Source organism: Corticium candelabrum, chromosome 11 (assembly GCF_963422355.1).
Source record: "Corticium candelabrum chromosome 11, ooCorCand1.1, whole genome shotgun sequence".
NCBI lineage: Eukaryota > Metazoa > Porifera > Homoscleromorpha > Homosclerophorida > Plakinidae > Corticium > Corticium candelabrum.
The window spans coordinates 709,164-728,558 of record NC_085095.1 but is presented as its reverse complement, the minus strand read 5'-3'; the positions used below and the strand labels follow the sequence as shown (position 1 = coordinate 728,558).

General features: G+C 43.8%; 3 protein-coding genes and 2 long non-coding RNA genes across 9 annotated transcripts; 3 read left to right on the top strand and 2 right to left on the bottom strand.

Moving 5' to 3' along the window:
• The first annotated feature begins 207 nt into the window (after window positions 1-207).
• LOC134186905 (beta-1,3-galactosyltransferase 1-like) lies at window positions 208-5,406 on the top strand. 2 transcript variants are annotated; one of them, XM_062654991.1, is made up of 2 exons: window positions 208-359; window positions 4,199-5,406. In XM_062654991.1, exons 1-2 carry the CDS (start codon window positions 209-211, stop codon window positions 5,278-5,280), a joined length of 1,233 nt encoding a protein of 410 aa, XP_062510975.1. In that variant the 5' UTR covers window position 208; the 3' UTR covers window positions 5,281-5,406. The 2 variants fall into 2 exon arrangements, with proteins under 2 accessions (XP_062510975.1, XP_062510976.1); XM_062654992.1 differs by lacking the exon at window positions 208-359 and adding an exon at window positions 417-688.
• A 368-nt stretch (window positions 5,407-5,774) lies between these two features.
• On the top strand, window positions 5,775-8,625 carry LOC134186904 (beta-1,3-galactosyltransferase 2-like). Of its 3 annotated transcripts, none has more exons than XR_009971022.1 (3): window positions 5,820-5,998; window positions 6,053-6,102; window positions 6,168-6,656. XR_009971022.1 is itself a non-coding variant. In XM_062654989.1 (2 exons), exons 1-2 carry the CDS (start codon window positions 5,807-5,809, stop codon window positions 8,111-8,113), a joined length of 1,254 nt encoding a protein of 417 aa, XP_062510973.1. In that variant the 5' UTR covers window positions 5,775-5,806; the 3' UTR covers window positions 8,114-8,625. The 3 variants fall into 3 exon arrangements, 1 of the variants encoding a protein (XP_062510973.1); XR_009971023.1 differs by having other exon boundaries at window positions 5,829-5,954; XM_062654989.1 differs by lacking the exons at window positions 6,053-6,102; window positions 6,168-6,656 and adding an exon at window positions 7,008-8,625 and having other exon boundaries at window positions 5,775-5,954.
• Window positions 8,626-9,703: 1,078 nt separating this feature from the next.
• On the bottom strand, window positions 9,704-10,758 carry LOC134187399 (uncharacterized). Its single transcript, XR_009971096.1, has 3 exons — window positions 10,532-10,758; window positions 10,377-10,467; window positions 9,704-10,313 (listed from the first exon to the last, which is right to left on the bottom strand). It is a non-coding gene; the product is annotated as an uncharacterized LOC134187399 (long non-coding RNA).
• Window positions 10,759-14,265: 3,507 nt separating this feature from the next.
• On the bottom strand, window positions 14,266-16,611 carry LOC134186781 (uncharacterized). Of its 2 annotated transcripts, XR_009971000.1 has the most exons (5): window positions 16,379-16,611; window positions 15,050-16,320; window positions 14,762-14,985; window positions 14,640-14,700; window positions 14,266-14,583 (listed from the first exon to the last, which is right to left on the bottom strand). It is a non-coding gene; the product is annotated as an uncharacterized LOC134186781 (long non-coding RNA). The 2 variants fall into 2 exon arrangements; XR_009970999.1 differs by having other exon boundaries at window positions 14,762-16,320.
• Window positions 16,612-16,695: 84 nt separating this feature from the next.
• Window positions 16,696-19,030, top strand: LOC134186783 (beta-1,3-galactosyltransferase 5-like). The gene is made up of 2 exons (XM_062654835.1): window positions 16,696-16,869; window positions 17,627-19,030. Exons 1-2 carry the CDS (start codon window positions 16,725-16,727, stop codon window positions 18,655-18,657), a joined length of 1,176 nt encoding a protein of 391 aa, XP_062510819.1. The 5' UTR covers window positions 16,696-16,724; the 3' UTR covers window positions 18,658-19,030.
• Window positions 19,031-19,395: the final 365 nt, after the last annotated feature.

The window sequence follows — 19,395 nt, the reverse complement described above, 5'->3', positions numbered from 1 at the left end:
AAAGTGATGATCACTAAAGCTGTTACTCCATGTATACGTTTCTCAGGATAATGGCCTCAGCTTTAATTTCCCACTAATTCTAGCTCTGAAACATACATGATAACATCACATTCTGTAAATGAGCTAAGAGATGTCAACACGTGACAGGCATGTCACACTGAGCCCTGCCTACGTGTCATTGGTTAATCATACCAGCCACACCTCTGTCATGGAGGCCCAAAGATGGAGTCGCTGTCCCTCTTTGAAACAGCTCTTTCTGTTCCTTGTAGTAGTACCTTCATTGTTCGTCGCACTTGTGGCAACGTGGCGTATGCACATGGACTACAGCCAACACTGGAAGACTGAAAATCCTAGTAATGGTAAGTCTGCGCTCGATCGTACACGTGTCAGAGTGTAAAAACTGGCAGAAATATTTTCTTGCCGAACGTCGTGGGTTTCTAAGTCCTACGCAAAAGGGGCGGACTAGCAGCCACACATGACTGTGAAACCAGTACACAACTGATAACTTCCTGTCGCTAAGTCTAACGAACGTCGTCGGTTGAGTGGAAAAGCAGAGAAGCGTACGGCTACCTTTCTACTCCTCTAGTTTGTTACCTATTAACGTGAGAAGCGCCGATACTGGTTGAACTGTTTCTGGACTCTTTCTGTTGAGAGGCATTGCAACACTTCCGGAGTTCTTCAAAAATAGGTGCTAATATTTTACAAGATGTTTACTCGAAGATGACTTGCATGTCTTTGTCGCTTTCCTCCTATGTTATGTGTTGAAGGCCTCTGCGTCTAACAATTTATCATTCAGAAATAATTTAACATGAATTTTAGCACTGGCGGGACTTTCTCTCGCACATGGATCTGATTTTGGGCACACAAACGAATTCGATAGGCACATTTTGCAAGTTGGACTCGTAAACCCAGTCAGAATCAGACTCTAGAAACTGTTAAGAAACTGTATTGAATTTGGTAGAGTCTATGTACATGAGAAAGTTTGAGAGTTGAAATTCCAATGTTTTAGCAGATGGCTAAAGTGAGAAAGGATTATGGGAATGTGAGAATATGGAAACAAAAATGAGGATAGAAGGGAGGAAACAACTAGAAGTTTTGGAGAAAGCATTCCTCGACATGCTTTCAGTGGTCTGTTAGTGTGTTGATGATGATACCACTGGCATATTTGTGTAGAATAATGTAGTCTTGATATCAACACTAGCAGATCTTCCCTAGAAGTGGAACAGAGTTTAGTTGATGATTTATGAATGTTTTGCAGTCTAAATTGCTTTGTAACAAAAGTTTAATACTGTACGTGTACTGCCCAGTTTGTAAGTCTAGTGGTGATTTATGTGATCAAAATTTCTCTAGGTATAAACATGTCTGCTTGTGGGGTTCTCTCAAACTATGTGTTGGGATGGTTATTTTAAGTTAATCAGGGGCGTACCTGGGGCATTCTATGGGTTGGTTCTTTTAGTGCTCTAGTGGACCTCTCATGCAGTCAGTTCTACATGCTCTATTCTAATGAATTTATTTATTAGTTACCAGGTCTATTGGAAGACAATTGTAAATATGCATACTAGACATGTACAGACTTGGACAAAATTATAGGGACACCCCGCTGTGGGTATGTAGTAACACAATAATTAGGTCACAATGTACCAACTATCAATATTGTTAAGAACTTAATAGTTACCGCGTTGATTGTTAAGTTTCTTGAGAATGCTGTAGACCCTAAATTGCTTTCTTTACGTTTCGCATTGCGGAAAACGAGACCTAAAAGTGTATGACGTCATGGCTGCGTAAGCGTCGTAGGTTAGACTCTCTCTGATTTTGTTTAGTGGCTTCTAGAAAAGCCGGTTTTGATAACGCGAAGGAAAATTGAAGCCCTTCGCCAGTTCCTCAGTACCGAGTGTTCCCGCCTCTCGCCCTCCTGATTGCGTTCGAACATCACGGAACACTTTCTGCCAAGTTCCGGACACGCGCGGCTGGAATCTGCTGCCACGCCTCTTGTAGAGCATTCCAGAGCTCAGCTGCAGTTCTCGGTTCGCGACGGTTGGCAGCAGTTTTGAGTTCATGCCACAAGTTCTCGATTGGATTCACATCAGGCGATTTTGGAGGCCAGTCCCACAGTGTGACGTCATGCAGGCGTAGCCATTGTCTTGTTGACCGAGACGTGTGGATTGGCGCGTTGTCCTGCTGGAAGACAAAGTCGTCTTCTATCAGTGCCGCTGCGTCTGTAAGCATGTGCTCTTCCAGAACCTGTTGGTACGCCGTGCTGTCCAAACGACCTTCCAGTTTCACCAGAGACCCCACACCATGCCAACACATCGATCCCCACACCATCACACTAGCCGCGTGCTGGACCGTACGGTCACAACATTCAGGGAGAAATTCCTCACCTTTGCGACGCCAAACGTACAGAGCACCATCGTTTCCTATGCTGACTTTTGACTCATCTGTAAAAAGAACAGATTTCCAGTCATCCAAAGTCCATTGTGTGTGAGTGGTTGCCCATCCCAGTCGCAAACGCCGATGGTTTTCTGTTAGCAGTCGGTTTTTTCTAGGCCTCCGAGCTTTCACTCCTGTCTCACTGAGACGACGACGGACTGTTCTACTTGACACCTGCTTGCCGGTTTCATCAGCCAGCTGATACGAGAGCAGTCGTGATGGTGCTCTGCGGTTCTGCAGTGCCATTCTCTTCAGTCGATGATCTTCCCGGATTGTCGTTGCCTTCCCACGTCCAGATCGTTTTTCATAATCGCTGCTGCCATGGGAAAGCCGTTGCAGGCATTGATGAACCGAATTCCTGGAGCGGCGGACAAAAGCTGCGATCTGACGCACAGAATGGCCAACTGAGTGAAGGGCTTCAGTTTTCCCTCGCGTTTTTGGACTCGACTGTTTGCCTCGAGGCATCGCTGCAACTCGTGAAATATTGCACGGAACAAGACTCTGCAACTGCGTGCAGCTGAACGTTCAGGCTAACTTATCGCCTAAGTTTGGCGGTCTCAAGGGCAGCGGTTTTAGTGCAGCTGACATTTTTGCGGTAGCAGTTTGAGATTTTGCTTCGTAAAACGTGGACCGGAAGTGGCATGTCGATGTTCTTTTGTTGCTATAACTTTTTTAGTTTTTGTCTTAGCAGGAGTTTTTTGTAATTAATTAGTGTCGCATGATTTTTGAATACGTTGAAGTTTGTTTATTGATTAAAATGGCAAAACAATTGAAATTGTGATGACATGCGCGAAATCAATGCGCAAAAACAGATGATTCGCCTTTTTTTCATAATGTCGATAAGAGGACCCACAAAATTGTTTTCACTCTCTACTACAGAGCATTCTTAGATTGTATGCCAAGAATGAGCATCCAAGAGCGATGAACGTGTACAAAGACAAGAAAAGTAGGAATGGCCGTCTTCCTTCTTCAAAGCAAACTAGATGCGCAGTAGGTAGTAAGTAAAGCTGCAGTCTTGAACACAAGCTATGTTACATACTAACAATGGCGCAATCCATGAAAAAAGAAATTCGAAAAACATTTGGTTTTGGTAAAGAAAAATTCAGTGCCAAAGTTAGACTAGACACAAAAATGCCAGGTGTCCCTATAATTTTGTCCAAGTCTGTAGTGATATATACTGCAAATTACGCGCCAAGGAGTCTTGGAGTCTAAATCCGCATCTCGAATGTGGGACCTATGCATGCCAGCACTTCAGCAGCTACAGCTTCTTTATACAGCTTGTGCAAATATTGCATGCAGTTTCAGCAGACGTGGATCCAGGATGGGCACTGGGGCATGGGCACTGGGCACGTGCCCTGGCAGTAGAGATTACATTGTCAACCAAAAACTTGGGAAATTGCTGCTGCCAGATATTCCATTGCAAGACGACTTTGAAGATTCCAGCGTTTACAGTTATGAATAGGACAAAATCTAGGTGGTTGCATGCCACTTGCGTTATAATTTGTTGTTTAATACAACAAGACAGCTGAAGCGAACCAGAGTTTCTAAAATTACAATTTATATTATATTATGTATTGAAAATATTTAAACTACAAGTATGTGCCTCTGGCATAAGCACCTCTTGATCCGCCTTTGACTGATTGATACTGTACAAGTGGACCTCCGACTGAATTGGGTCAGTTCATTCGTAACCCCCCAAACCCCCATAAGTACACGCCTGTTAATCTGTACTATGATTCTGTTGTATTTGTCTCTTTCTTTTGTGCAGTGGCTTCACAAAGTGTATCAGCTGCTACAAGTATTGGTTCCAACTCACACAAAGTAAAAGTAGAAATGAAAGGGACGATACAACCAATCATTGCACAAGCTACACAGAGGCGGCATATTCCAGCAGCTCCCACACTTCGCAATATCTCTGCTCCATGCCCAGACATAAAAAAGCCTCTTCTGCCACTTCTGTCTGGACAACCGAAGGCTTGTGAAAGCAGTGACACATTTTACGCGTCTCCTCTTTTCTGTCATTCTTCAAACAAACCGATTGTCCTCGTTGTCATTGTGTCATACATTGGAAACTTTGAGACAAGACATCAGGCTCGGACAGTGTGGTTACGATCTCGTTTCAAGATGAATTCTGAATTTGTTAAAAGTCATCCTTGGGCGTATGTGTTTGTGGTCGGTAAAGCTCATGGAAAGGATGCAGAAAACTTAGAAAAAATGGCAGCAATAGAGCAATGCCATTACAAAGACATTTTGCAAGTTGATGTGGTAGAGAACTATTACAATCTTACTTGGAAGAAACTTGAGGCATGGAAGTACTTGATCAAATCACAATTGGATTTTGAAGTGATGTTGAAGGGAGACGATGATTCATTCATCAATATTCAGCTTGTTTTTGAGTGGTTAGATGAGGTGATTCCTAGAGTGTACAATAGAACCAAGAAATCAAACTCTTCTCTTCATGTGATGTATGGAGGACTGTGTCCACTGAGAGGTTCTCCAATAAGATCCAAAGGTAGTAAATGGCATTTGTCTGTTGAACATTATGCACCAAAATCTTTTCCGCCATTTTGTTTTGGTGCCGGTTACTTTGTGTCAAGGGACTTGATAAAAGCTCTACTCAAAGTTTCAGACTTGATGTATTCATTCAGATTAGAAGATGTTCACACTGGATTGTTAGTGGCTAAGACTGGTCTTGTTCCAGCTGCTGATGTGATGGGTACTAACAGAGTCTGTAATGCTGATTACCAGTCTTGTACCAAGATACTGTGTAGTCAGCCCTATATACTTATGACTTCAAATGCAGCAAGAAGGGCTGCACTGTTTAGGAACTTTATGCAAGCTAAGTGCTGAATATATGCTTGTAGATTTTGTTAACTTCATGTATATAATATTTTGTTGCTACGAGCTTGGACAAAAGTATTGTAGGAACTTGTACAAGCTGCATATTTTAATCAAAACAATTGTCATTACTATTAATTTCTCACAATAGACTGCAATGTAAATCCAACGCAAACCCAAAGCAAACCCTATCCCCCTCTCCCCCCCCCAATGTAATCTAATTGGTTTCTCGCTTGCTTTAAGGACGAGAAAGTTGACAATGTTGAAGTCGTTGCGTTGCGTTTGCGTTGAAAATAACGGCATGAGTGAATGTAGTCTCGCGTAGCCAGACCATCTCCGCCTACATCCTTCCGGCGAAAGATAGCTATGATTTGTGGGTTAGCATAGCGTTATTGTGTTGCGTTGCGTTGCGTTACGGTCACTAGGTCTTGTCATACAATTCGTTCGCGCCTGAGAAACGCCTCAACTAACACAATACATATGTCAACTGCAATTAGAATAACAGACAAGAAGGCGCTGCGTTGGCTAGCACACTTCCATGCTGGCCATCGACACTAAGTGGAGTAGCATGTCTCGTTTGCAGCGCCCGTTTGTGTTCCTTGTAGTTATCCCTTCCTTGTTCGTGGTGCTAGTGGTCGTCTGGCATACGCACGTGAATCACAGAAAATCCAGACTTTCAACTACGGGTACGTCCTCGTTCATAGAGGAAGTGTTTTCTCATTAGACATTTGTGAGTTACACGTGTCTTATTCAGTCACATAGTTATAAACGGGCATGCATGTAGATACATACAGTCAAGTACAAGCAACTTTCTAGTAGCACTGTGGATACCTTGTGAGCGTTTGTAGGTAGCAAGAGTTATGTTAGTACTCTAATTAGATTCTTCTTAATCAATGTAGCCTGATCCTCAGCTGATGGACTCTTCATGCGTACTGTACCAACGCTTTCTAGAGGTTTCCAGAAACTAGAAAACATGCAAAAGACTATGCCGAGAAAGAGGATGATGTGTGTCAATTTGTGAGGCTGCATGGTCAACACCAGATGTAGGGAAACGAAGCGCATGGCTTTCTTGGGTTTTGTTCCATCTTAGTTACTGTATCTAAAAATTTATCGTTAGAAATTTGACATTATGAAATCTGTATTTTCAGCTCTCAAGAATTTTCCCACGTGTGTGGGATCTTGGGCACAGGTACTCGTTTCACAGGCAATCTTGCAAGTTAGACTGGTAAAAACCAGTTGGGATTATACTGCCAAGCAACTTTACAAAAAGAGGTTGTATAGCCATGATGCATACACTGAATTTGGTTTAGAAAGTACAGAAGTTGGCAGTTGCGAGTCTACCCATTGGAATTCGAATGCTTTGGCAGACGGTTCGAGTTGGGGCATGTCTCCACTTGTTTAGCTACACTATCTCTGAATCAGGTTTAGTGAAAGCTGTTTAGGTTTAGAGGTACAGTCTAACGCTAGTGAAGACATATGCAAAGAAATTTAAATCTGTTTAGACTAAGCAACTTCTAAAGATGTTTAGCGAGCTCTAATACAGTGTCCAAATATATATTAACTACTTTGTAATAAATACTACAGTACTGCCTGGTTTGTGGGACTAGTGGTCATTATGTAATCAAAGTTTTCGCATTTATAAACATGTGTGCAATTCTTTCTGACGTGAGTTGGGATGATCATTCTTTTTCTGTTTCGTCTATGACTCTGTTGTACTTGTCTCTTTGTATTTTGTGCAGTGGCATATTCACACATAAGTGAACTGGCTCCACACATAAGTGTATTGCCTACTACCAGTATTGATTCCAACTCACTCAATGTAACTGAAAAGAATGAGACGATGCAACCAACCATTGCACAAGCTACACACAGGCGGACTATTTCAGTAGTTCCCACAACTGGCCATATCTCTGCTCCATGCCCAGACATAGAAAATCCTCTTTTGCCACTTACATCTGGACAACCGAAGGCTTGTGAAAACAGTGACACATTTTACGCGTCTCCTCTTTTCTGTCATTCTTCAAGCAAAACGATTGTCCTCATTCTTGTTCTGTCATACATTGGAAACTTTGAGGCAAGACATCAAGGTCGAACAATGTGGTTACGATCTCGTTTCAAGATGAATTCTGAATTTGTTAAAAGTCATCCTTGGGCATATGTGTTTGTGGTTGGTAAAGCTCATGGAAAGGATGCAGAAAACTTAGAAAAAATGGCAGCAATAGAGCAATGCCATTATAAAGACATTTTGCAAGTTGATGTGGTAGAGAACTATTACAATCTTACTTGGAAGAAACTTGAGGCATGGAAGTACTTGATCAAATCACAATCGGAGTTTGAAGTGATGCTGAAGGGAGACGATGATTCATTCATCAATATTCAGCTTGTTTTTGAGTGGTTAGATGAGGTGATTCCTAAAGTGTACATTAGAAGCAAGCAATCGAACTTTTCTCTTCATGTGATGTATGGAGGATTGTGTCCACTTAGAGGTTCTCCAATAAGATCCAAAGGTAGTAAATGGTATTTGTCTGTTGAACATTATGCACCAAAATCTTTTCCACCATTTTGTTTTGGTGTTGGTTACTTTGTATCAAAAGACTTGATAAAAGCTATACTCAAGGTACCAGACTTGATGTATTCATTCAGATTAGAAGATGTTCACACCGGAATATTAGTGGCTAAGACTGGTCTTGTTCCAGCTGCTGATGTGATGGGTACTAACAGAGTTTGTAACCTTGATTCCAAGTCTTGCACAAAAATACGGTGTCGTCAACCCTTTATAATCACGTCTGAGAGTGAAGCAAGAAGAGCTGAATTGTTTAAGTACTTTATGCAAACTAAGTGCTGAATGTCTGCTTGAAAGATTGTGTCTCAATGGTTCTTGGTGGTTTGGATACTGCTCGTGATTTTGTCTTGCTTTTTCCTTCTCTCTTTATATTATCCTTGAGCTTCCTTGACTAGAATTCAAATTTTTCTTTCTGAGATCTCCTTTCCTTTGCTCTCTTGTTTTGAAACTAGACTTTTACAACTCTTGCAGGAAGTCCTGTTACTCTAGCAAGGTTCTCTGACTGTTCGAGTTGGTCTAGTATTCTTAGCCTAGGCGACTTTCAACGCATCTGTTTGTTTGGTAGATATGCTCATTCTAGGACGTTTCACAGTAAATTCGGCATCAGGATCTTTAGCCTTTTTCATGGTCTTCCTTGCAGACAACTTTACTATCTTCCATCAAGAAGAATTCGTCTTCTGATATACATGTACTACAATGTCGACTGCATCTATATTTTTTCTTAACATTTTAGCTATTTCTGACGTGGCTTAATTTCATTACTACTTAGCTAACAACAGATTATAGAAAAAATTAATTGCCATCTTGATTTCCTCATACCATAGTCAAGTCGCTCATCAGATCATAGCTCTACATCATGCCAACTTGCACATTTGCTTGTAGTCTCGCGTAGCCAGACCCCTTTCCGCCGCGGCCTCCCCGGCGAAATGGGGTCTGGTGTACGGCCTTTGATGTCACTGTGTGCCGCGTAGCCAGAAATCGGCTATCTAAAGACCGAATTTAGTTTCTTAAACGCTTCACTAAAGACGAGACTGGTATGCACGCAATGCAATCCTATCTCAATAGCTTCTCTTGTTTCGTAGAGAACAACTCGAAGACTACAGCTAGAGTCGTTGCTGTTTGTGAAATCTGCATGTCTACAGCAGCGATTAAACGATTTGGTCTCTTCCTGGTTGGTACTGTATGTGTTCACCAAACAATGCACAAAACACATGAAATGATTACCCAAACACAGAAAGACGACTCATCTTGTTTCGATGACGTCATGCAGCTCCAAACCCTTCCAGATATCGCTCACTCCGGACTGTATGCGGTCGCTTTAGACGTCAAAAAAACAGCAAACAGCACCGAGTACGTTCGCATCCATCCAGTACATTCGCATTCAGTCTCTGTTGTGACACGAGCGCACAACGCTAGATCGCACGACGTCGATCATGGCTGCATGAAATCGAAGCCTGTCGACGTCGACGTCCCCGCGGCCGCGTTTAATCGCTGCTGTAGACATGCAGATTTCACAAACAGCAACGACTCTAGCTGTAGTCTTCGAGTTGTTCTCTACGAAACAAGAGAAGCTATTGAGATAGGATTGCATTGCGTGCATACCAGTCTCGTCTTTAGTGAAGCGTTTAAGAAACTAAATTCGGTCTTTAGATAGCCGATTTCTGGCTACGCGGCACACAGCGACATCAAAGGCCGTACACCAGACCCCATTTCGCCGGGGAGGCCGCGGCGGAAAGGAGTCTGGCTACGCGAGACTAATTTGCTTGGTTCTAGAGAGGCTGTATGTAATCACACATACATGCGATACATAACATTTCTCGAGATCTGTCGTCGTGCTTCTTCAGCAGTGAAAATTTTGAATACTGGCCAAACTTTTTAATAATTATTAAGCATTGAAATGACATGGTAATTTGTGTGTACACCCAGGGTACTGTGTCACTGCATGGTGATAGGCCATCCCAGGGTACACGTACTGTACTAATTAGATAGCTATCTGTCACAGATGGTACGTGTATGATCTTACCTCTCGTAAAATCATAGGCTTTCTTCCAATTCTGTCTCAAGCCACACCTCTAATTAAAGGTGCCCGCTCACGATTCACCGCGCACGCGTAGGCACACCCACACAAACTTGAAAACGTGCCACGATTTCAAGTTGTGTCATAACGAAGCAGAACAAGGAACCATCTTAGGGTGCACCACGTTCTATGACATACAGTCTTTATTCCTAGTATAAAGAGAAAGGCGAATCGCGTTCTTGTCCGCCGCGGCAGTTTCCACTCCTCGTAATTGACATTTCGGGAAAAGCTACCAACCAGTGTGTTAGGTTCTTTATCCATACATTTACCATTTACCATCTTGAGATAGCTTGCTGTTGAACGACAAAGCGCTTTCTCGATCGTTCTCTAGAGCGCGGCCCCGTTCCTCGGACACCATCATATTCTGAACGCGAGTTCTCAGTTATTCGTTTTTGAACGCAGTCCCTACCACATCATAAATGTAGGTATCCAAGTTGTAATCGAGCACACCACAAGAGAGCATTGCACCTCTTCTCTGCTTAGAGTGAGATTGAAAACAGTGTGGAGCCTTGCATACCCCGTTCATCGGACAAACGCATCGTTCACCGGACAGTAGCGTCTAAATTGCATACACGCATCCTTCAGCCTGGTTACTTATATATTGCTAATCAACAACTCTTTACCTACAAATTGTGTTGTTACCCTGCATGTCAGCCAAGATCTGTATGAGTTACAGTCGGTCAAACGCCCGTGGTAACGGCCCCAATCGTCGGACACCCATTTTCTTGCCTTCCTACCTTCTCAGCAACAGCTCGAGGTTTCAAATAACTGCAGTTGATTAAATTCAGCTATCTGAAACGCCGAAGAACGCAGAACACTTGCCTAGAGTGCTTGATGGCAATTCTGAGTCATTTCTCCTACAACCACGCCCCCACTATAGGACGTGTAAAAGATGTCGCTTGAACGAACTAGCCGTTCAACAAAGAAGACGACAACCGAAACCGATGAGAGGGCAGGATTGAAGTGCTAAAACGCTCTTTTACCCTTTGCAAAGAAAGGCGCAGCGCGCGTTGACAAGGACTTGACGTTATCTAATTCAACTGTATCTAGGAGAAGCAGGGGTGAAGGTTCTAGCTGCTCTGATAATAAACAAAGTTCCTGCATTCGGTACAGCTGGTTGTACCAACGATGACGTGCTGCACTTCGTGACGGTGCAAGGTCAGGCAATGGTAGATATTAAACTGAGATAGAAACACCTGCACACGTCCTATTCAGAGCCAAGTAACAATTTAGGGGCCTTGAAAGGAAAGCACGGGCTGTTCCTGTGCGAGTTGGGAGAATGTGCTCACCGCAAAGCTCGAACATGGATGACGTGAATCATCTGCTACATCCAGTGCATCAAGCCTGTGCAGTTGTGCTGCAAGACACTCAGGAGTTCAAATTCTTACGCTGGGAAGACTAGACAGTACCGGAGGGCTAGTAGATGCCAACAGAGTGAGCTTGTCAGCAGAGAAAATTCAGCAGTTTCCGCTACTAGCCGTTGCTGAGTCACATAAAGGTCAAACGAATTGGGGGCCGTACGATATTTCCTTCCAACTCCCTCCCTCCCTCCCTCCCTCCCTCCCTCCCTCCCTCCCTCCCTCCCTCCCTCCCTCCCTCCCTCCCTCCCTCCCTCCCTCCCTCCCTCCCTCCCTCCCTCCCTCCCTCCCTCCCTCCCTCCCTCCCTCCCTCCCTCCCTCCCTCCCTCCCTCCCTCCCTCCCTCCCTCCCTCCCTCCCTCCCTCCCTCCCTCCCTCCCTCCCTCCCTCCCTCCCTCCCTCCCTCCCTCCCTCCCTCCCTCCCTCCCTCCCTCCCTCCCTCCCTCCCTCCCTCCCTCCCTCCCTCCCTCCTCCCTCTCTGTCTCATGACATTATGACCTGCAGACTGCTGCTGCAAAGAAAAAGACTGTCCGACTAAAGGGGCGTTACCTCGACTCAATGAGCGTGCGCTATCTCTCCTGGAGAGTACAGCAAACGGAGAGTAGCAAACGGAGACAGTGATAGTGTTGTTGTGTTAGCTAGTCACCTATAAACCTATCTCAGGTGCGAAGTTGCAGAATTGCCTTTGCGTTTTCATGGGGGAGGTCGTGTCCGGTGAATGATGGTGGTGTCCGATGAACGGGGTCGCAGAGAAGGATCATGATTACCGTCCTAGCATAACCGTTTCAAGCCTTTGGACGTCCGCGTCTGGAATCACAGTCTTTACTAATCCTTCTTACTGTGGGCTCTAACAAAGCTCAGTCTTACTTCGTTTACTTCTTGCACGGCTGTCCGATGATTGATGGTGTCCGATAACAGGGCCGTCACTCTAGTTGCACGTGACCTGGAATTGGGTGGACACATAGCATCACGTGATGGCATCTAAACTCGGAGCGTGAAATAAGCCATGGAGGTGCCGGACGACGCCGGCAACGCAGATCGTGCATCTATCTCTACATGGTAGCTACAACAGCTTGCTAGAATTGAGTGTATCCGTAGCAACAGACGATGCGCCTGTAGCAGTGTTTCTTCTACAGAAATTCAACAACTGCAAGTCAGATGAATGCGTTGGTACACTGCTAGGCTAGTCTACAACTTCATATGGTAGATATCTGTCCGGATGTCATCGCGCTAGTGCGCGCTATGTGCTCCACCCATTTTTGGGTCACGTGCAACAAGGAAAAGAACGAGAAATCGCTTTGTCGTTCAACAGCATGCTATCTCAAACTGGTAAATGGATAAATGTGTGCATAAAGACACGCTTTTATTTTGCGTGGGTGTGTCTGCGCGTGCGCGGTGAATCGTAAACGGGCACTTTTAGGTTAATTCATTACAGCGACAAAATGTCTAGCTAGCACAAGCCACTGTTTAGTAGAGACATCAGCAGACCTAGCATTTTGAAAAAGGGCTTCCCTAGTAGACATATATACGTGACACTAATTTCTTACACAGCACGTTTAGAACATTTACATTTGTAATTCATACACAAGAAACTTGCAACTTGAGGAGTTGAAATTTTGTTTTACACAGTAGGTATAGGTATTACAAATTAGTTTTTAGTAACTCACCAGGGTCACAGTCTGGTACATCGCTTTCAGTATATCGTTGCCACTGTGAAGAGTCATGCAAAACAGCGAACCCGGATGGTCACCATGAAAACCCAGATTATTACCCAGATTATTACACCTCACGTGCGCGACTACGTAGTTGCCCAACCTACGTTAGCGGACGTAAGTTTTTCTCGGACGAGCCTACAGTCTACGGAACATGCCATTCTTTATCTTCCAAAAGTTCCCGTATATTTGGCACGGCCGCCCGAACACACGACGCGTTGTTTCTCCAAGTCCCGAACCGTCATGAACACGACCATGTGCGTCAAATGGTTGCTCCAGCAAGATTCGACAACGAGGTCCCATTCAGGGGGCGGGATGTTGGCCGAATTACACCGCTAACGGGAAGAACCTGTAGGGTGTCTCAGACGTAGCTCACGCTGTCCACAACAACAAACCTGGTTTAACCAGGACAAAAAGACATCAAGATTGGAAGAAGGGAGCTCTGGAAGAAGTAAATCATGATACTAGGGTAATCCGGGGTAATTTCGGATGACTTGTACTTCCCCGTACATTACTCGGTAACTGCGGCGCGTGCTGACTAGAAACTTATACCAGTGTGTTCTTCTTCTACTGCTCTACCATTGTGGATGCGGACAGTTCTTGAGCAACGAAAGTTGTGGAGACAGAAAGCAGATAGCGGCGGCCTATTGTTTAGAGGGGGCGGGGTAATTCCGGATGCCACTGAAATCGCTAGAAAGACACGATTTACAGATGATTTGACTGCTGTTTTATATTTAGAACTTAAGGAGACCTTACATACAGTGGGTGATATGTTATTGACAGGATTAACTACAGAAGTACAAAATTTTAGCTACACTTTTTGTGTGTAATAGTAGCTCAGTAGGATTGGAAAGAAATGGTGCTATTTAAGAACTACAAGACTAACCTCTAATGATTCAGCACTATAGCTGTCCCTCTTGCTCTTGGGTTTGAACCATATCCAGTGACAAAGAGGAGAAAGCACAAAGTGCATTCAACAGAACAATGGATACTCAGAAGTGTTCAAGAGTAGTTCAATTTATAGGCATGCCAAGGACAGTATCTCTCTTTGGGAGAGCTGTCCTTTACTGTTAAGTAGTGGCCAGGAGATATGAACACTTAGCAGCAACAGAGGAAGGTACCTATCTTGTGGTCGTGCACGTATTTGTTTAACTAGAGTCTCACTAAGAAGCAAATTGTACCTTAGAGCCATAAGGAGTAATGTGCAGACCCATAAGAGGCCAAAAACAGCTGCAAGAATAACCTTAGGAGCTAGGGAGAACCACTACATAATCTTGTAGTCAGCAGACAAGACAACAGGTCTGTATATTCTCAATTGTAGAAGACGGCAACAATTCTAATTGTATGTTAACAGTGGCAGTGCCTTGCCGACAGTCCAGTATTTTCTATTTTCTTCCACAGCCCTGCGTAAGAAAGTTATGGACAAGTTTCTATTCTTTGGAGGCACTGTGCACACCCCAGCAGGTAGTCTCCCGTAGTGATCTACGCAGAGTAAAGCATGTCCTACTGATTCTGCTGTCGACCTAGGAATCTTCACAGTGATTGCCCTTTGTGCAGCTTCAATTGTGTGCTGTGACCATGAGCCAATTCAGGAAGGATCTGCTGCCTGCCACAGAACATTTCTAAGCAACAGTGTTATTGACATTTGATCAAAGTACTTACCAGCAGTGTCAACGTCAAACAGTATATAAACACAAGAGATGGTCAGGTCAACACACACAACCTTTGAATAAATACAGTAACAAATGAGACCTTCATAGCAAAAACAGGAGCAGGTCACACACCTGATGTGTTGCCATGCAACATCCGGGACTTCATTGACCCACCCAAATCTGTCTAGTCTTTAAACAGTCCACAAGACCTATTACCTGTGCTAATAGTAATAGCACCAGGGGTGCTGATGCCTCGGTGCGAGATCAACTGGGCATTCAAAGTTCAGTAGGGCAAACACATGGGGCAGATTACGGTATACGTTTACTGCACATGTGCAATGAGAAATCACCCATAACTAAAAAATAAAGCTTTATCTTTTGAATTCATGAATCAAAATCCAAGAAAACATCACTTCTTACACGTGTGAGTCATTTTGTTGTTAAATCCATCGTGCACCCCCTCCAGCAGACTACTGTGCACCTCCACTGCACATGAGCACCAAGGCATAATTATGTTTGATTAATTTTAGTTGATTACACACAATATCTTACATTACGTACCTACAAGTTACCTAACCTTGACTGACCCCCCTAAGTAATGTAAATTTTTGTACACAGACAGGATGACAGTTTCTCACCATCAATATCTAGTCTTCTTCAGTGGAGCTTCCTTCATGATAAAGATCACTCACACTGTGTGCTAAATAACTGTAGGATGGGAACACCTCGGGTAATCTATTTGGCTGCCCAGTGAAATCTCCCTCAATTTTCACCTCCTCATCCTCACAGTCTGTGCCAGTCTCACTACTCAACTTGTCATCAGCATCAACAACATCCAGCAACTGTGGGTCCTGGTTTGAATAACTTGGACGTGTAATAAGTGTCTCATTAGCCCACACCAGTACACTAATTCTATCATGTACTCTAGCCCTACAGCGAGTACACACACCATTTCTGTTGTGGGGATTCTGACAGTTGCCTCTGCATCTACAACGGACGGTGCAAGGTTGGCAGTTTTGAAAACAGCTCTTGCAGCCTCCCCTACTTCCAACACAACCAGTGCGACAGCTACAGTGGTAGTTCATCTCAACCATGCTAGCAGTCTTGGCTCCATGAGCAGTATCCCAGACAACAGATATTACATCATTTTCACTAAAAAGCCAAACAGACCAAGCAGCCACTGAAGACGACTCGGAGTACACACGACTCGCAATTGCCAGCGTTCCCACGTGCAACAATGGCACAGAATGCAGCTGGTAAAGCTTAGCACTAACTTGTGTATGCCCCGCCTACAACAATTGGCATGCAAGGCGAAATGCAGATATTGCTAAGTACTCTATACACTACCAGAGGACGAGGATTCTAAAAGACTAGCGGTAAACAAAAGATTTACATCTGAACAGCACTAAGAGAGCCCTAACTAGTCTTCTGACCCTTGGACAAAATGCAGGGGAGGCTCAAAAGTTGGGCTCCCACACTGTAACGCGTTGACAAGCCTCAATAAATTATCCCACAAGTACCTGAAATCACCACCAAGCACCTTACAACGCCACGACGGCATGCTATAATGCCTACCAAATTCAAAAAAATGTGAATACCTTGAAAACGATGAATCACCGGGCAATAACGACGACTTGAAAACCACAAACTTCCGGTCGCTAAGCGCCATGTTCCTCATCCTATTCTGTGCACTAGAAGAGAAGAGTCGAGCTCGAACTCCTTCAAACAGTCGACAAAGGTATATGCTACCGTAGGGTGATCAACATTTGGTTGCTGGCCGGGGCCTTTCCGTGGACAAAATTGACAAAGGAAGGCGCTACGGTCGCCACAGCGACAAATCACCCCAACTTTCGCCGTCTTTCCACGAAGTCAAGCAGTCTGACACACGCCCTACATTGTCAAATCGACGCCTCTAGACTTCCTTTCACTACCAACGACAGCAACTGGTGAAGGAAGGCTCTACTGAGAGTGTTGCCAGGTCCTGTTATACGGGACTTGGCATTAGAGAAGGATAGGGCTTATCCGGGTCTTCATTTGGAACATAACGCGAGAGACAGTTCCGTAGACTGCTACTCGCTAGGGATGTACTAATGATATGTTCAAGAGACACAACCGTGTTTATTGTCTAAAGCACGGTATGTGTCTTCTCACCTTCTCTACAGTGGTCATGATGCTTGTGACAGTGTGGTGTCTACTAAACTTGCGTCGTGCGAGGACGCAGTTCGTCACCCGGAGCAACGGTCAGTGCATTCAGTCTTGCGCATTAGATTCTAGAGTTTGCCAGAAACGCTCCAATTTACCAGTACAGTCACTTGTGCAGACGCGATCGTGACGGCTACAACAAGTACAACAGACGTTTGCAAGTGACTATCATATCTAAATATTATGATACCAGAAGGAATGTGTGAGAGTATGGCGTGTAATCAGTGTCAAAATTACGCTAGTACGTTTTGCTTTCTGAGGTCGGTCGTAGAGTTAGTGAGGTCGGTCGTAAAATCAATGAGGCCAGTTGTATATTGGGGGCACAGGCCTCCCCATTTCATCCATTGGCTTTTAGTGTTAGCTTTATAAAGGATATCTTGCTAGTTCTTGTTACCAACGCGTGAAACTCTACTGTACACTGTAACGAGACGGTCACGTGATGTACGACTTATGTCCCGTATGTTTAATATGTCATGCAGAGGGTTTTACTATAGCAAAGTAAAAGTGCTTCTTTATTTTTAGTAAGTAACCTAAAAAGTCTAACCTTCCGTTTCTCACGACTGTTAGACTACCCCTATAGCTAGGAAAGTCTAATTAGACAAAGACAACACGTCATGCACACTCGTGCATGCAAGTATTCTAATTTTATTCATTAAAAACGTTGAAACTAAACAGATGAGGCTTCTGCAATTAGCATAGCTACTAGCTATAGCGAAACTGATTGTGCATAAAGATAAAAACTTTACAAAATGTGTTGGAAAGGTCGTTCTATCCTTACTTTAGTTTTTTGTGTAGTGGTTTCACAGATGGCTGCTACTGGGGCTGCTGCCAACTCAGACAGAGCAAATATAGAAAAAGGTACACATAGACGGCATACTCAAGCAGCAAGGCGTTTCTCCATCTCATGTCCTAGTATGGAAATCCCTCTTTTGCCACTTCCCGTTGGACAACCACCAGTCTGTGAAAGTAGTGACACGTTTTATGCGTCTCCTCTGTTTTGTCATTATTCGGCCAAGCCACTGCTTGTCATTATTATCCTGTCATACATTGGAAACTTTGAGTCAAGACACCAGGCTCGAACAACGTGGTTGCGTTCTCGTTTCAAAATGAGCAGTGAATTTGTTGACAGTCATCCGTGGGCATATGCTTTTGTGGTCGGTCGAGCTCGTGGAGATGGAGCAGTAAATATGGAAAAACTGGCAGCAATAGAGGGATGTCATTATAGAGATATTATGTACGTTGATGTGATTGAGAGCTACTACAATCTCACCTGGAAAAAACTGGAGGCATGGAAATATGTGAAATCAAATTTTGACTTTGAAGTGATGCTAAAGGCAGACGATGATTCAATCATTAACATTCAGCTTGTTTTCGAATGGTTAGACGAGGCGATTCCTATAGCTTATGATAAATGTCGAACGAACTCGTCTCTTCGTGTAATGTATGGAGGATTGTGTCGGATTAAAGATATCCCAGTAAGAAACCAAAGTAACAAATGGTATTTGAGTTATGAGGATTTCACACCGAATGTGTTTCCACCAACTTGTGTCGGTGCCGGTTACTTCGTGTCACGAGACTTGATGACTGCTCTATTGGAAATACCAGATCTCATGTATTCGTTCAGAATAGAAGATGTTCACACTGGATTATTAGTCGCCAAGACTGGACTTGTTCCGGCTGCTCATTTGATGCATACCACAAGGGTTTGTAACCATGACATTCCTTCTTGTTCCAATACAGAGTGTCGTCAACCGTACATACTCATGACAAAAAAGGCAGCAAGGAGAGCTGAATTGTATAAAAACTTTATGCGAACTAAGTGCTGAACGTCTCCTTGTAAATTTTGATTACTACGTAACTTAGTTATTACCCTATGTTGCTACTGTCTGGAGTTACCTTCTACTGTCTAACTACAACCCGCAGAGTGCTAGAGACATGGATGTGCTGACAAGCCAGCTACAAGATCCTCACAGCTATATGCAATGCAAGACCACAGACTTCTATTACTGAAAGTATCGCGTGCCATCACTTTTGTCAAAGACTTTAGTTACAATTTTTAGAGTTCTGGTATGGACGTACATGTTGTTTACAACTGAATTCCAACATACTACTTAGTACTTACAAGAAGGCACAATTTTTAGAGCAGACAAAGCTGCAGTGTATTGATGTGTAATAGTCTAGTCCTATTCTCCATTTTGTCTCTTGTCTCTACCATGACTATGAGCACTGTACCTCTTCATGCAAGAAAATGTATGTAATACTATGTAGAAAGAATCTTATAATAATTTCCCTAACACCCTAAAGGCTTTGAATTGTAAACAAAGTCTGTCTAGTTGACTGCAATATAGTAACCAATGAATACACAAAAGCTCCAGGGCCAGCAGGAGCACTCAATATTGGGTGGGCCAGGTTTTGTGGTCATGGTGAACGTAAAAAATAGCTAATTTATTTAATTACTTGAACCAACATTTCCCAAAGTTCTCATCAAAAGCCCATTGGCGGAAGTCCCATTTTCAACAGTCGGGTAGGCCATGGCCCACCTGGCCCACCCTGCTCCGCCGATC